General features: G+C 49.6%; 1 protein-coding gene across 2 annotated transcripts in view; it reads right to left on the minus strand.

Annotated features, from left to right (window-relative positions):
* GRK5 (G protein-coupled receptor kinase 5) overlaps positions 1-18,087 on the minus strand; it is a 211,852-nt gene that overhangs the window by 57,121 nt on the left and 136,644 nt on the right. For both annotated transcript variants that reach the window (XM_081823412.1, XM_081823411.1), the window contains one exon: positions 8,601-8,713. In XM_081823412.1, coding sequence (XP_081679538.1) covers positions 8,601-8,713 — 113 coding nt within the window. The remainder of the gene's footprint in view (positions 1-8,600; positions 8,714-18,087) is intronic.

Genomic DNA, 18,087 nt, shown 5'->3' on the forward strand with positions numbered 1-18,087 from the left:
GCTGCGACCGGAAAACATAAGCAGCAAATAAGAGGTTGGGCCAACAGCCCAGAATTTTACAATTAGCGCTGGCTCGGGAAATGGCAGCCAAAGACTCCAATGAAAAGAGAGAAAACCACATGCAAGGAATGCCCCCATGACCTCCATCAGTAAGGGAGCTCCCTCCAACCAGAGAGGGTGCTAGGTCTTATCCCCTCCCATTTGAAACCTGGGAGCTCAACCCTAATAGCCAGAGCACCAAAGGGCACCTACGCTAATCCACTCGGAGGATATCTCTCTTCCCCAGATACATCCAAGGTGCTCAATTCATGAGCCTCTCCTCGCACTGTGATTTATGTCAAACGCAGAAATGGCCTTTGGGGAGGAGATGCTGCTATTAACACAAAGAGCAAAACACCACATTGAGTTTAAGGCAGAAAGAATTATTTATAGATCTCTGCCTGCCAAAGAGTATAAACATCAGCGTACATCCTAGTTTATAAACCTAATATTTTATCCTCTTTGTCTGCTCTAATTGCATCATCAATCTCAGAAAAGTCCGGTGAAAATATGTCCTCTCTATTAAAGCACACTTCCCTCCGATGACTTTTAACAACATGAAGACCACAAGCCAGTAAAAGGGGACCTGCCATGTTTTCAAAGCAGCCGGCACTGGTTTGAAGAGCAGAGTGAGCCGGATTCCTCTCGGCCTCTGACTAACTTCAGATGTCACCTCCTCCTCCTGGGAGACCTTCTCCTGCCCTGACAAGAAGATGAAGTCAGAGATGCTATGAGGTCTTGCCACCTCCGGCTTCTGCAATTACCGATGTGGTCAGCTTTTCCAGAGTCTTCGCGGCAGGGACAAGTGACGCGCTTGGTTGGCAGCGCTGCTCACCACGGCCCTTTCTGGAGAAACACCCAGCTCCACCCACCGGCCTCGGCGTCTTGCCTGTGCTGCCCGTGTGGGCTGGAGGTCTCCATTTGCCTCTCTGGAGTCACTCTCTACCCTGGTGTGGGGCAGGTGAGAATCCGGGTAAGCAATTACCGCCCCCCAACCTGGGCACCGTGGTTGCCGGCCCCCTCTTCTAAAGACCCAGCTCACATACGCTGGCCTGCATCAGTCCCTCCCCTTGTCCCTGCAGACCTAGAGGTGGCCAAGGCTCCCACATACTGCATCAGCACTACTGATTTCCCCATCCTGCTTAGCACTCCATCAACAGCCCTGCACTCGCTCGTGGGCAGGCTGTCCATCTCCTGCCAGGACTCTGACTGAACAATCCTTCAGATGGCTGGGCCCTGACCTTGCCCTCTCTGCTCCCCAGCTAGAATGAAGAAGCACTGCAGAGAGGCACATCCCCCAGGAGTCCCAGGATCGGATGGGTCTGGTCAGCCCCAAAGCTTGTATCTACCTGGGCAGACTATTCTCTGGTCTCTAGCTGCCGTCTGCGGAGCCCTTTTAGGCCTGGGTCAGGAAGGGAGTCACTGGCCCCCGCCAGGGCAACAGATGGGACAGAACCAGAGAAAGAAGGGAAGGCGGAGCCAACCCCTGGCCATGCTGGAGAGTGGGAGGAGTGACCCCAAGGGACCCCAGACCATACTGACAGCATCACAGACACCAGGTCGTGCAACACAGCCTGGCTGGGGCAGAGGCTAAAAAGAAGGAAGGAGGAAAGGGGTATCACACCTTTCTCTTGGGTGAGGTGACAAATTCACCAGCAGCTGTCAGAGTCCCCTGGCAGAGGGGCCATGCTGTCACCTCCTGCCTGCCCCATCATACTTCTCCCGAGAGCCTCAGCCCTGAGCGGCTCTCTCCCCACCCCCTCCACCACCCCTGGACTGCCTAGTTGCTTCCCCTCCTCCCCCAGCCCCAGAATTATTTCTCTGTCTCCAACAAGGCTCATAAGACCACCATGCATAGGCCTTTGACTCTTTCAGTCCTAAGTGAGAAGAATCTCAATCTAGCCCAGTTCAGGCAAAACCGTTATCTCTTAGCTCCCAGAATTCAAGGATGGACTGAATAACCAAACTGTAGGGGGAATGAAATGCAGCCAAGCCCAGACTATCAGGAACTAGCAACATGAGCACTTCTGGAACCCATTCTCATCCACATGCACGTGCGTGTGTGTGTGCAATGCACACGTGCCTCGTTCTCAATGCTGACTGGCTTACTCCAGTGGCACATGGTAGTCAACAGCTCCCAGGCTTTTTATGTTAAGCATTCTCTGCCAGAGAAGGACCTCCTCTCAAGTCTATAAATCCCAGAGAAAGAAATCACTGGCCTACATTGGCTCACAGGCTCATCCTTGCTCCAACTGACTGTGAACGGGAGGGGTGTGTGTGTGTGACACTGTTAGGAACATGGCAGCTTCTAGAAGAACCATGTTCAGGAGTATGGGTGGGGGACCCAGGAGACTGGACAATCCCATAGAGGTCTACTAGATGAACCCATTTTATAAGTAGTACTTTTTCGAGGTGACCCTGCTCCCAGGGTCTGGCTTTACCAACTGTTCTGAGGGTCTCCATGTCCATCTGAAGAATGATTACTTCCCTTACCCCCCTCCCTCTTTGGGGAGAGCACAGAAGTGATAGACAAGACAAATACTGGGTATGACTCAGGAGAAGCAGGATACCTAACTCCTCTGATGAGGCTCAGCAAATCGTTTCATGTTACAAATAATTTCAGGATAACCGGGCACATTTAATGCCAAGTGATAGCCCACTGATTTCAAGTGATTTCCTACAGTTCTGGGCTAATGAATGGCTTGAAGTGTCTTTTAGCATTTCCTGATGTAAGATTTCATTTGCTGTAACCTCCTATCTGTAGTTGCCAGTCTCCAAGATGGAGACCGTAATGATCCTTGCCTCCTGTTATTCGTGCTCTTGAGAAGTCTCTTTCCATACTGGAAAGAGCTAACCTGTGTAAATATTATGATATTGGGGATAGGACAGTATGGAACCTCTGAGGCTAGGTCATAACAGACACTGCAGCTTCCAGCATGCTGTCCTGAATCACTGGCTCTGGGGAAAGCCAGCCATGTGACAAGGACACTCAAGCAGTCCCGTGGGGAGGTTCACATGGAAAACAACTGGGGCCTCCAACCAACAGCCACCACTAACCTGCCAGCCAAGCGCATACACTTGGAACAGACCAAGCCTTGGATGACTGTAGCCAAATCCAAGCCAACATCTTAATAGAAATTTTTTTTTTTAAGATTTTTTATTTATTTATTTGACAGAGACACAGTGAGAGAGGGAACGCAAGCACGGGGAGTGGGAGAGGAAGAAGCAGGCTCCCACTGAGCAGGGAGCCCAATGTGGGGCTCGATCCCAGGACCCTGGGATCATGACCTGAGCCGAAGGCAGACGCTTAGCGACTGAGCCACCCAGGCGCCCCTTAATAGAACCTTTTAAGAAAGCTGGAGTCAGTGGCATCTCAGTAAATCATTCCAAAATTCCTGACCCACAAAAGCCACGAGATAAGTGTTTCTTGTTGGTTCACGCTGCTCAGTTTTGAGGTAATTTCTTATTCAGCAATAGGTAACGAATACTTACGTATCTGAGCTCATAGCTAGTATCGCTTACTTCATTAAAAGTTATCCTAATTTATTCATTTTTCAATCTTTCATTTAATCAGAAAGCAAGTTCCATGAGGGCAGGAACTTTCTTCTCCTACTCAGTGTGTAGTCTCCGAAAGCTAGAACAGAGTATGATATACTGGAGACATCCAGGAAATAAGTGCTAAATAACTGGTTGAGTATCTGCCAAATCTCCCCTAACCCCAAAGAGAAGAGACCTAAAAACTTTCAGTCACACCCAAGTGAGGGGACAGGAGAGTTTCAAATGAGCTGGGATGCTATCAAGGCTCCCAGAAAACAGGTGAGAGAAGAAGTACATCAAATCTAAGTCTGTGGAAAGACCCTATTGGCCTGTGGAGGTTGACACTGGAGCCTCTTCTGGTCCCCTGACCAGGTGGGCAAATCTTCTTTGAGGCCAAATCAAGTCATGGCTTTGACTTTGGTCACTGACCCCATTTCTCTGTGGGAAGGCAATGAAGGAGTCCTTCTCAGGTTCCCAGGAGGCCCTTGACAACTAAGACTAAGGGCTGAATTACCCTGTGAATGATATACAAACAGTTCTGCTGCCCACCAGTCACCCAGGCCCCATTTTAAAACAGCCATGGTTTTGACTTGAGAGACTTGACTTGAGAGACTCAGACATTAGGACTGTGCAGGACAGCAGCGTTTCCCGGGGACTACGTCAGAGCCTGACGAAGACGGGTTATTTTTAATAAACCCCACTTGGTAGAAATTCAACACAGAGGTGGGAACGGTGTGGATGGTGCCGGCTGAGCCAGGGAGCACCGGGGCTGTATGCTGCCTCCTTGGAGTTCCAGTCAGGATGGAAGGGAAAAACATATTTCAGACGAGAGCTGCGCCAGCCCTGGAAAACTCAATAAAGTCTTCCTGCGTAAAAGAGGTGTTCCAAAGGCTGGTCATTTGACGTCAAGATGGGTGATGAAAAGGCCCTGCTAGTTCCCAGAGATGCGGACAAAATGCGAGGGGCAGGGCCAGCCTCTATGAGTGTCGGCCGCATTAAGGCGTATGTAAAGAACATTTGTCGCATCAACACAGGGAGCCAGACTCACATTTCCTTTCCAGAAAAAAAGCTCTTGGTACTGGCCCAGCAAAAGGGAACGTCTGCACGACCAGAATGAAAATGGGCATCCATTGGATTTTTTTTTTTTTTTTCCTCCTCAAACTGACTATAAGCCTCTAACAAGACACGTGGCTGGAAAATTCCACTGACTCCTGGGTTTAGCCTTTCCCTGCTCTGCCTCATCAACTCTAGACGAGTCTCAAAGCTGGTGATGCCTCATCTTTTCCAAGTGGGGAGCAGCCTTGGTCCAGGGCTCCATCTTTGGTCCTCATCTCTCCTTCCACGTTCATCTCCTTGGTCAGCTCACCCAGCCCACGGCCCTAAATACCAGCTATATGTTGACAACTCCCAATCTTCCATCTCCAGCCCAGACCTTTCTTGCCGATGCCAGACTTGAACGTCCATCTCCCCTCAATCATCTCCACTCGGTTGTCCGAGAGACATTCCCGCTGAGAGTACCTAAAATGGAGCTCCTGGTCTTCCCCCAAACGTGCCTCCCACAGCCTTTCCCTCACTCCATCCTTCCATCTGCTCAGGTCAACACTTTGACGTCATCTGTAACTCTTCTGTCTCACCCACAATGCATCCAAAAACACTGTTAACTCTGCCTCCAAAACATGCCCCAAATGCAACCACTCTCACCACCGCTACTTGCTTCCTCGCTGGCTTGAGCAACCATCAGCCCTCGCCTGGACTGCGACAGCAGCCGTCTATCAGAGCTCCTGCGCCCGGCCTTTCCCCTCCAACACAGGTGCCAAAGGGATCCTTTAGAAACCTAAGTCAGACCATGCCATTGCTCTGTTCAAAACCCTCCAGGGGCTCCCCATTTCACTCAAAGTCAAAGTTCTTTAATGGCACAAGGTCTTGCATAATCAACAGCTCTCCTAGACCCGTCTCTGCCCTCGCTCCCTCCATTCCAGCCACAGATGCCGTGCCTGTGGGCCTTTGCACTGGCTGGTCTCCTGCCTGCCTTGTTCCTCCACCACACACTCCCCTGGCGAACTCTCCCAGAGGGGTCTGGCGCCCACCCAGAACCAGCACTGCTCCCTCAGTCTGTCTGTGGAGGCTGCACACCCGACCAATACACCGCTCTAGCACTGCCCAGTGATGAGGCTCCGGCGTGTGGGGAGTCAGCACCCAGGGCAGAGGGCACCGCGGGGAGGGGCGGTGGGGGAAGGCTTCCGAGAGCAGAGCGTGAGAGAACAAGGAACCAGCAGGCATTCTCCTGAGGGGCACGTGGGGGCATTTCAGGCATCAGGAGTGAGGGAGCCAGGGCAGAGAGGCTTCAACCTCTGTGGTGGCAAGTCAGAAAATGCACGGCTCAAGAAAGACCAGGGTGAAGGTCAAGGATGAATAGTGCAGGTGGGGGCCTGGCAGTGAAAGACCTGGTATTCAACCTCAGAACTTGGACTTTATCCTGGATGTCCATGTGTCCCAACCCTGGATACACAGTACAATTGTGGGCAACTTGAAAAATGCCCATGTCTATTAGAAATCCGGGCCAATCCATGGGTAATGAGCACCCCTAGTGCCAAACTGTGGTCTCCAAGTACCATTTCCCAGTAAAGGAACCAGGGCTCCTTGGAGATACAGTGGACTCTAGGTCCAGGCAGTAAAGATACAAGATGAACTGAGACATCGCATCCTACCAGATAGCAAGGAGCTGCCCATGACTACTGGGTCCTCTCAAGGGCTCAGAAGCCAACCTGGTGGCCAACGATGAGATCACGGGGCCTCAATAAGGATAAGGACCACCACACATCAAAATGCATCCGTGTTTAAATCCACACCTTTAAAACAAATTGGTTACTACTGTTGGAGGGTGCTAGTGAACCAATCTGGTACTTAGAAAACATAAATACAGGGAAAGAATGAAGCAACCCCTCCATGAACTTTATCACTGGGTAACCAAACAGTAATCGAAAGGAAGTTTCCCAGTCAGCAAATGAAGACGGAATGACAAAATGAGAATGTCACCATGCCGCAATCCCTAATTAATCAACACATTTAGGCACTGCCTAAATCGGCTGCCATCTCTAACAGAAAGACAAGCGGAGAGTAATGTCCCCTGATGGAAGAACAAAAAGCCACATATGAAGTCACCCTGCCCCTGCCAAAACAAAAAACCAAAAAAAACTGAAACTGAATCTGGTCAAGTTTCTCGATTCAATGAGCAATTTACAAGCAATTCAGAGAAACCTATTACATGACATATGGAGTGACAGAGCAGAATTCAGACTCCGGGACACTTGTGGATGAACAAGGAGCGATGGTTATAACCTGTTAAAACATGCATTTACAGAAAGTATGAGAAAGTTGGACATTTAAACACTAATATTTGATGATAATCATTACTTTTTTACCTTAGCTGCACTAAGGGTATTGTGGTGATTTGTGTGTGTGTGTGTGTGAAAGAGCCCTTACCGTTCAGGGATACCGAACTGAAATGCTCACGGATGAAATCATATGTGTGAGATGTGCTACAAAATGCTATAAGTGGGGAGGATGTGGTGAACAAGACTGGCCATCAGTTCATAACGGTTCAAGTGGGGTGAAGGGTGCATATACTGCTCTTCAACTTTACTTTTTACAGTTTGAAATTATGAGAAGTTATGAAACTACTAGCCCCTCAGCCCCTCCCGAGATTCAAATTAATGAGTCTGGGCTTCAGCTCAGGCATTGGTATTTTTTTTAAGGCTCCCAGGTGTTTCTGTTACTCAGCCAAGGTTGAAAACTATTGTAGTCACTATGTGAGACATGCTGAGAGCCTCCACTAAAACCAAGACAGAGGCTATGGAGGGGAACTGGTCTGCCAGGGGTCAAGGAATCAAGCATATGGTCCTGGATTAGATGGGGAAAGAGATGAGGAAGAGGGAGGGGTCAGGGACATTGCAAAGGGGTCACTGGATTTAGGGAACATGTCAGGCCTGGTAGGTTTGGGGATCTGGGGGAAGGTGACTTCTGGCAGGGACACTCAGTGGGCAGTTTGGTTCGTAAATCTAGAGATCCACACCAAGACCCTGAAGCAGACACAGAAACCTGGGCCCCACAGGACTGTCCCCGAAACCGAGATAGAGGTCGGGATGGCTACAGCCAAGGGTGGCACTGGGGCCTCTAAGAAACAGCCATATCTTGGTCCCTGCCCTGGGAAGGGGCGCCTGGAAATACCCCATTCTTTTCATGACTGGTCTCCATTCCTTGCCCTCCCACCCACTGTCCACCTTCCTTGGATAGACACCCAAAAGGCAGTCTGCCAGGCTGAGGTGCCCTGCCTTCCTGCACGAGTGCTGAGGAATTCCTGCATATTCCTACGTCCTGTCCTAAAAGCCCACGCAGATCAAGCACCATTTGTTAAGCCAGTCAATGACCGGTAAATCTGAAGGAAGTCTCCATATGGTGTCAAACACAGCCACACATGTCAGCGGCCGCTGGGGCCAGCAACTGTCAGATTGGCTTAAAACGGCCAACACATGTTCATTACACGGACGTTTACTTAAAGCCTGTATGTGCCATGCTCTGTTCTAGGCAGGGGTGAATGGGAAGCCCAGGGTCCTGGCCTCAGGGAACTTGCATTCTAGAGGAAGAGTAGACAGTAAATAAGAACACAAACACAAGCTTCGGAATTTTAGAAAATGGGTTTTCAGCTAGGAGGGGTCATGGAATCTGAGTGTTACCTTGGGATGTTATCCAACTTCCCCAGGCGCTGCCTTGCGTAGTAACCCAGGCTCCCAGAATCAGACAATTGACAGGGCTTCCCTTTAAAGCAGCAATAACTGAGGCCCAGAGAGGGAGGTGGCCCATCCATGGTCACCCGGCTGGGGCAGACTTGCGGACAAGTCTGGAAATTTCTTGAGCAACAATTTCATTCTTCACCCTTCTAAACGATATGGTCTATCTTTTCCTCTGGGCAAAAACAATCACTGATCACAGAGGACCAAAGGGCCTCCCCAGGAGCAGAGACTTACCACTGAGTCCAGGAACTGAATGTAACACTCTAGCCCAGGTCTGGTTTCGCAGAACTGCCGGAAAAGCAGTCTCCCAATTGGCTGCTTGTCACATAAACTGCAGTAATCTCTGTCTGGAAACAAGAAAAGAAGAATGTGGTGAGATGCAGGAGAGAGCTAGGGAGGGCCATCCAATCAACGCACACCTGTACCCAGAGCCCCAGAGGGTTGGAGCAAGATGACTGGCAAACTCTCAGGACCCCTTATTTATCTCCAAGCTATGCAGACTCAGAGGGGAGAAGGGCGGTTTAGAGGAAGGCACCAGTTACGCCCCAACCTCTAGTTCTTAGCCCACTCCCCCTTTCCGATGCCCTGACTCCTGTATGCCAGATGTCAGCAGTTCTGGGGAGGGTGACTCTACCCCGCTGGATGGCCGATCACCGTGTCACACTGCCCACTTAGTGACTGGATAAGGGTGGCAGGCATGTGACCCAAGCCAGTTCCAGTCGGAGTGGACCACAGACTGTGCCTGGGCACGCTGAGCAGAAATGCCCTCCCTTCCTCTGGGGGCTGGGGTGCATGGGTGCGAGGCCAAGGTCCAATGCAGTGCTCTTGACACTGCAAGGGAAGCTGCTATGATGATGAGGCTCACACACAGAGGAGGTCAGAGCTGAGAAAATGACAAAAAGTAAAGTTGGTGTCCTCGTGGTGTCATCAATCTCTGGATCAAACCATGCCTGCAGCTCAAACCACATCTGAAAAGTTTATTTATGAGCTTTGTTTAGGGCAGTTTGAAAAGATTTAAAAATTACTTGTAATTCAAAGCACTTCAAATTATGAAAACCCTGCATTTTCCAGCTGAGGAACTAGAGGCACGGAAACAAGAAGTGACCGGCCCCCAGCCACACAGCAGCCAAGAGAGTTCCAAAGAGGAAATGCAGCGCAAGACTCCAAGCCTGGAGGCCTGGAGACCAGGTGCTAGCCAGTGACTTGCTATGTGACTTCAAGCAACTCACTTGCTCTCTCTGGGCCTCAGTCTTCCTCTGGACAATAAAGGCACATGTTGGAGGTAAGACTGGGGTGTGGGGGGGAAGGTACCTTCTGGCTCTTCCTGCAATGATGCTAAAGCCTCTGTTGGAGGTTCTTCTGGCCAGAAAGATGCTCAATGGACTGACTGAGACATGCTGCCTCTGACCCTCTCAAGCACTGATCACTGGACCTTGGTGCAACTGCATTAGAAACGGTCAGGGGACTTCATGGGGAAACCGGGAAGAGGGTTATAATGACTTCAGGAGAGCAACCTGAACAGAAGGAATGACTATAACCTCGCTGAACGCAGAGGAGGAAAAAGGACAATCATCCCTGGAAAGGGGGTTTCTCTGAAGATAAGGAACACAACAAGGAGATATGAACACAACCATCACGTCCACTCACTTTCACAACCAAAGAAAGAGTTTATCCACAGAAAGTAAAGCCGCGGGGCACCTGGGTGGCTCAGTCGTTAAGCATCTGCCTTCGGCTCAGGTCATGATCTCAGGGTCCTGGGATCGAGCCCCGCATCGGGGCCCCTGTCTGCAGGAAGCCTGCTTCTCCCTCTCCCACTCCCCCTACTTGTGTTCCCTCTCTTCGCTATCTCTCTGTCAAATAAATAAATAAAATCTTTTTTATTTTTTTTTATTTTTTTTTATTCTTATGTTAATCCCCATACCTTACTAAAATCTTTTTTTTAAAAAAAAAAAAAAGTAAAGCCATGACTTGTAGGGAGGATGGTGGCTGTGAGCATGGGCTCTGGAGCTAAACTGCCTGGGTTCAAACGCCAGCCTCACCATGCTCTGCCTGTGTGTCCTGAGGCATCTGACTTAACACTTTCATCCCTCAGTCTCCTCATCTGTAAACTGGGGACACTAATCATACCTATCTTCTAGGACTGTCTTGAGGATTAAATAAGACAATGCATAGAAAAGACTCAGAACAGAACCTAACATATAGATAATGCTTACTAAACACCATCTGCTATCACCGAGTTTGTGGGTCTCTCGGCCTATTCTGTCTCCATTCCTTCAAGGAATCTCAGTTCTCTGAGACTGTATAAATCCAGCCCTAGGCTCTAAGGGAGCCTCACTATGGGCACGTGACCCAGTTCTAGCCAACCAGAGCCCTCATCTCCCACCCACATGATAGGGTGAAGGATGGGCACATGATTCAGCCCTAGCCGATCAGAGATCCCCATTTTTACCACAGTGATAGGTTCAGAAACAGACATGTGACTTGGCCCCAGCCAATCAGAGCCCCCTCTGTCTCCAGGCCACAATGATAGGTTCAAGGCACATGACCTGAGTGGGTAGGAGTCTTCTAGAAGTTAAGGGAGAGATGCTTGCTTCTCCCTGGGATGCCAAGGTGTTAGGATCAGTCAACTAAGAGCTGCCACAACTGTCTGTCCCACTAGGCAGTGAGAACCCACAGAGAGTGAAACCGGGGAAGGTGGGGTTGAATGCAGAAGAAAGAAACCCCACACTGCCAACATCACAGGAGCCCCTGAAGCCAGCCTCACCGAGGCCAGCCTGGTGCCTGCCCAATTATTTACCTGACAGAGTGCTGAAGTCAGTCGGTGTTGGGTTTTTGTCTATTTGCAACTCGAAGAGCAAGTGACTAGGCGTACAGGCTGGAGAGTTTTACAGCCCACTTCTCTCATGGGTAAACTGCCCAAGGGCAGCAACTTTATGTGGGGATCCACCAGTTCTAAGTACAGTGTGTATAAGAAGGCACTCAAACATTTCTCATTCTCTCCTGAATGGATACTTTGATCAACATGGATAGCCACCTTCAAGTTCCCTTCTTGATCCCCTTGGTTTGGGGGCTGAAACTAGCCTTGGACTGTTGCCTTAACTCGCTTACCTTTCCATGCACAGATGGTTCACAAATAGCCATTCCAACAAACATTTAACCCACCTCAGTGTGGGCCAGAATTGGTGGGGTGGGGGTGGGGAATGGGATGCAGTCCCAGCCCTCAGGAAGCTTGGATTCTGTTGGAAGGGGTGGAGTGTGTGGGTGAGCAGACAAGATCCCAAGTGACAGTAATAAAATGTCAAGTTAGATGAGTGTTATTATCAGCCACAGTAGGGAATCTGGGAAGGAGGGAGCTGAGAGGGTGACAGGTCTATAGCTTGCACCTGTTAGCGTGACACCCTGTAGATACAGCCTGCATTCTCACTGCCTCCCACTCGACCTGATCCCCCCCCCCACCCTGAGGTGAGGAAAACAAACTTCCTCACCCTTTCCCAATCAGCTGAACCTCCCCAGCACAAACACAGAATGAAAGTAAATTACCTAGTGTCAAACTCCAGTTTTATTCAATTATGGCAGAGAGAACTGCACGGCTTAATGTGATTTGAGCAATGTGCCCCTCCCCATTTCCAAAAGCAATTAAGAGATTTCATGTACCATATTGTGATTCCTTAAGGGTTCATCTGACAGGAGTTTTTCTCTCCATATGGCATTTGCTGTCAGTATGGAAACAAGGCTGTTAAAAACTCACAGCACAGTAAACACCATGTGATTCCAACACAAGCTGTCAGCACCTCAGTTCCATGCCTCTCCCAGCTGTACAGAGGATCCCAGGCAAGAAACCCACTCACTGGAAGCCCAGAACGAGATAAAAGAATCAGTAATCATCTATTTGGATTCTTTTCTCAGGCTTATATAAAGATAAATGGTCCTATCTTCTGAGGAGGCATTGCCATCGCCACCAACAAAATCAGAGTGTGACGCTTGCAGTTCCTTTAGAAATGAAGAACGACGGCATAGAAGGGAGACTAGGAATTTGGAAATTGATCAGAGTGACGGGAGGAGATGTAAATTGCCAAGCGCAAACCCAAGGTGTGGGTCGCTTCTACAAAGTAAGATGACGTAAGTTGGAAGCTTGGGGAGGTCTGTAATACATCTTCAGAGGGGACCCTTCCTTCTTGGTTTCTACAGAAGCCTGCCTGTCATTTAAATCCAGCTTGCAGGGCCCTGCCCACACCCCTCCTCTGAAGTGCAATCTGTTGGGTGTGGTGGGGAGGGCCGTCCAGGAAAGAAGGGCAGAGCTTTTTCTGTCTGTCTCTGAATCTCTCTATCTTTCAGGCTGATAGAACCTTGGGATGTTATGCACACAGCCATGCATGTGCTGTCCACACACACACACACACACACACACCGGCTCTTCTAGAACATGAAAACCCTGCTTTGGCCTACGTGCTTCATTGGCCCTTCCCTCCAAGCCAGAAAGAAGCTGTCATTATATAAGTTATGAGGGGGAATCAGGCTCCTCTATCCCAAAGTATCCACCAATCATGTAATTATTTTACTCTTGTGGGTCCTTCATTTAACAAACTGTCTTCCAAGGTCTCCTGATTTTTGATACAAGAAGGTTCCTTCAACTTTAAGACTCTCTTCTTGAATGCAACAACTGGAGGGTATGTGGATGAGTGGAAGGAAGAACACCTTATATTTACTGGCAGGTTAATGATCCAGTAACAGGCTTAGAGTTAAGAGCTGGTGGTCAGTTAGGACCAAGAATGGGGGTGTGGCCTTTGTGATGTGACATCTGACCTTGGTCGTGGTAACAGAGGTCCAGTGGACATGGCAAACTGAAGCATATCTAGAGGAAGGTGACTAGAAATGGGGAAGGGTCTATGAAGCCCCTTATAAGCTCTAGGACACTGAGCTGTGCCCTTGATCAAAAGGCAGAGTGCCCCAGGGAGGGGCTGGGTTCACTGTGCACCCAGGAGTGTGGTGGGAGGTAATAAGTTGCAAAAGCAGGCTGGGCCCATGAAACAGCTAGGATCCAAGTCCAAGGAGACTGGATGGAATCAGTGTCCCATCAGGGACCAGTGATTTTAGAGCACATGCGATTCAAGTAGAGTCCACAGAAAGGTGAATGACAATGGGGTGGGGAGCAGGGAGCCTGAGACATGAACAGAGGAGGTCCCTGGTTGGGGAGCCACTGCTGTATGGATAGGGAGGGCGCAGTCCCTGTGGTAGGAATCCTGCTTTGGTGATGAGCTGGACTGAACTGGCTTTAAGAAAACCACATATGTCATTGGTGTCTTCAAGGGTTTGACACCTCCCGAGCATGCCCATGAATAGGAAGGCAGGATCACCACGCTTTCCTATAACACTGAACTGAATTCCAGCCATGCCTTCAGACAGAACCATTTCTTCCCAGCAGATAGTCCCTTTAGCAAACTGACAGATGCTTGCTGAACCCCTCATGGGCACTGTGTTCTGGGCCTTGTTAGGAGCATCCCTTAGAGGAGACAAGGCACCTAGACTTTGTCTTTGTCCTAAGCAGTCTGCTTAGCAGTCAGGGCAGGAAGGAGGCATGTTCACAGACCGGGCTAGTGAGAGCAGCCACCTAACAGTGTCCATGAAACAAAATTGCATAAGGTAGGCCTGCTGGGAATGTTCGGGAAGGTGTCCCAGCACAGACTGCTCTTGTGATGTTGGGCCCGTGCCAGGGGTGATGCCCAGCAATGCCGGCAGAGGGTGAGTGCTGGGGAGCAGAAGGAGAAGGTCAAAGCCAGAGAAATGCGGCCAGAAGTTGGGCGCAAGGAGAAGGTACAGTGAGGAGGTAAATCCATGTGAGAAGCCAGGAGGGCCAGGAGGGCATGGCAAAACATGGGGGAAGGTGTGTTAGGGCAAGAATTCAGAGCTAGGTCTATGACCACCGCAGGGAGCCAGTGGGTAGATCTTCCAGAATGGCTTAAAGTATTCAAACGTTCCTCAAAAAATTACAAATAGAATGACCATATGATCCAGCATTACCACTTCTAGATATTTATCCAAAAGAACGGAAACCAAGATTTCAGAGATACCTGCACTCCATGCTCATTGGGACACTCTTCACAATAGCCAAGATGTGGAAACAATCTAAATGTTCATCGACCAATAGATGGGTTTTCTAAATGTAGCATATACATACAATGGAATATTATTCAGCCTTAAAAAGGAAGGAAATCCTGCCACAGGTGGGACAACATGGAAGGATCTTGAGGTGTTAAGCGAAATAAGCCCATCACAGAAGGACAAATACTTTATGATTCCACTTCTATAAGGTGTCTAAAATACACAAACTCTTAGAAACAAGGGTAAAATGGTGGTTGCCAGGGGCTCGGGGAGAGGGAAGTGGGGAGAGGTTGTTCAATGGGTATAAAGTTTTAGTCCTGCAGGATGATTAAATTCTAGAGCTCTCCGGTGCCACGTCACGCCTAGAGCTAACAATACTGTATTGTGCACTTAAAATTTTATTAAGAGGGTAGATCTCATGTTAAGTGTTCTTACAGTAATTTTTAAAAAAGAGAATGGCTTAAAAATATAAAGAGAAAGTGATAGTTGCTTGGGGATGGGGAGTGAGGCAAGAAGGGACAGGAATCAGAATGTAGTGTTAACTGAGGGTGTCAGCAAATACATTTACTTGGTAATGAACATAACTGCCTGGGAGTACCCATGCAAGCTTGCAGGCACGTGCATCTAGAAATGCAACAAGCATGTCCTGAGGTCTAGGCACCGCCAAGTCACTTTCAGTTCTACCCTACACAGGTCAGGCATGATGCTTACCAAGTTACAAGACAAGGGCCCTGTCCTCGCCACTACCGCCTCGTGGTGCTGGGTGCTGAGCTCAGAGCCTCTCCTTGGAAGAAGCCACTCACGGGGGCACCTGGGTGGCTCAGACGGTTAAGCGTCTGCCTTCAACTCAGGTCATGATCCCAAGGTCCTGGGATCAAGTCCCGCATCAGGCTCCCTGCTCAGTGCAGAGCCTGCTTCTCCCTCTCCCTCTGCCATTCCCTCTGCTTGTGCTCTTCTGTCTATCTCTGTCAAATAAATAAATAAAAATCTTTAAAAAAAAAAAAAAAGAAGAAGCCACTCACGGTACCACTACCTCAGGGCTACTGTAAAGGACAGCAGCTAGAGACTAAATGTTCATGTCTCCCCAAATTCATACACAGAAACCTAATCCCCACTGTGATGGCATCTGGAGGCGGGACCTTTGGGGTGATTAGATCATGAGGGTAGAGCTCTCCTGCGTGGGATTCGCGCCCTTATAAAAGAGACTCCTGGGAGTTCCCTCACCCCTTTTGCCATGTGAGGACACAGCAAGAAGCTGGTCCTTTATGAACCAGAAGGCAGGCTCTCACCAGACAGCAAATCTGCCAGCATCTCGATTTTGGACTCCCAGCGTCCACAACGGTGAGAGATACGTGTCCATTGTTTAAAATACCCAGTATGAGGTGCTCTGTTATAGCAGCCAGAGTGGACTAATGTGCCCTATAGTCTTGGGCAAGTCTCCTGACCAGGGGCCCAGGTGCCTCACGTCTCCCACTCCCACGGTCTCAGCACTCAGCAGGCCCCACATAAGCTGAGGCCTCTAGGCCAGATCGTAGCTCCTCTAGAAGACGCAAGAAATGGTGGCTTTTACTTCTCTGAAGGTTCAGAAAGAAAATGGGAGGCGGCCAGTGAAAGGGGACTTGATTCCACATCACCGAAGAAGGCCAAAGCCGCCCCTCCTGTGGCTGAGCCATGGACTCCCAGCTCGGAGAGGGCAGGGGCCAGGGCTCTGCCGGCCTCCTCTGCCTCACTTGGAGCCTCCCTCTCACAGAGAAGCCACATGTCCCCACAGCACATGGCTGAGGTTAGACTCTCACAACCCAGTCAATTCCTTCAAGACTCCTAACCCCTGGTGGACTCAGAAACAGGAATGTTATCAATAGTGAAGAGAAAGAAATGCTGTCACTGTTTTCATTCTTTTCGAGTGACACGAAATGGGAACATACTTTCTTAATTAAAAGCTGTGGTATGCGGACGCTTGGAGGGCAACCAGATTTTCCCAACTGAAGGCCAGAACACAGGCGGCAAGGACAGCGTGGCTCCCCTCAGAAGGCCACAAACCCAAGTGAGCGAGGCCGCCACCCCCTCCTCAGCTGGGAGAGTTGGCGTCAGTCCCTTGCTTGCTTGTGGATGGGGAGCAAGAAGTCATGGCTTGGGGGGTGGGGTGTCGCTGACTGGAACCTGCTTGGGACTGATTTCATTGTTGCCCCAGGCACTCCTTGAACTGGGGCCAATGAAAATGCACGTTTCCATTTCAGAAGTAAGAGCAAGAAAGGCGGCTTCCTGAGGAAATGGAAACGTTAACATGGCTAACACCGGAGCCCTTGGAAATGAAACCACATGTTTATTGTATGTGGGGGGTGGGGGGGCGTCCAAAAGCGATTTCTGGAGCCATCTTTCTACCAACTGGAGGTTTATATTAGTTTGCGTTGTTTCATTTTTATTTTATTTTATTTAACATTGTTTTTCCAAAGTACCAGGGGTGGGTTGTTGCTTTTTGTCTTTTGGGTTTGTTTCTTTTGTTTTGTTTTGTTTTCATTTTTTGTTTTTTCGAGGGGTGGGGAGGGGCTGATAGGTCCTAAGGCAATTTAGGAAAACAGATGTGAGGAGACTGGATTAGGCAGGGGCCATGAGCCCTTCACTTTGCCGTACTCCAGGTCTAAAACAATAAACAGAAAAGTGATTTGAAAACAGCTTTCTCCTAAAAATTCCTGCCAAAGCTGGAAAAAACAATTGAGTGCTCTAAGGAAAAAGCTCTCTGACGTTTGAAAGGCAAGATAGCATCACGGATAACGGCAATTCTTCACAGCCCACCTCTTGGAAGGAGCGAGAGAGGAGAAGGGAAACATTTGGTATTTGGTTAGCAACAGCTGAGTGGGCTCCTATTGCTTCAGGAGAGATGTTTTCATGTGAAAAGAAAGTGACATATGGCACATTACACAAACACACCCAAGCCAAGCCCCATCTTCCTGTGCCTTTTGTCCCCCTCGTTCTGGTCTGGGGTTTTACTGAGACTCTGGGAAGGAGCTGGGGGCTGAGCTGGACAGGGCACAGGGCATATGCCTTCACGGCGGGACCCTCTGGGCCTTAATGGGGCCCCGGAGTCAGGCAGTGACCTCTCCCTTACCCTCAAGGCCAGGAAAAGCAAACAATTTAGATATTCCTGAGCAGTGGTAATGAAACTAAGAGTCGGGTGGGTAATCGGAGGAGTCAGTGGTGGCGGTGGACCCGGGGACAGCCAGGTAGACCGAGGTACTCCAGGCAGTAGCTGGGATGAGTCGGGGGCCGAGGCGGGACTCGGGTTCCAGGCCTGGCTCTTTCACCTGCCATCTCCAGATGAGAGCCCGAACCCCTGCACTCTGAGCCCTCTCCTACACTGGAAGCCCACCACTCTGTGATCAGAAGCCTTCCTTCCATGCCAGCCAGCACCAGGTGAGCCTGACAACCAAGAGGTCGGCAGAAAGGCACCCGCTACATCAGCAGTGTGGGCTCTGGAAATGGCCAGGCAAAAAGGGGGCACGCCAGTGTGTGGCCTCTGGTTCTTTCGATTTCTCTAGATTTTCAATATTTTTATAAACGAAGGAACGCAACTATTCTAAAAACACAGCTGCGGGGCGTCTGGGTGGCTCAGTCATTAAGCGTC

The sequence above is a fragment of the Leptonychotes weddellii genome, chromosome 6, assembly GCF_054177405.1.
Source record: "Leptonychotes weddellii isolate Sample4059 chromosome 6, ASM5417740v2, whole genome shotgun sequence".
Classification (NCBI taxonomy): Eukaryota; Metazoa; Chordata; class Mammalia; order Carnivora; family Phocidae; genus Leptonychotes; species Leptonychotes weddellii.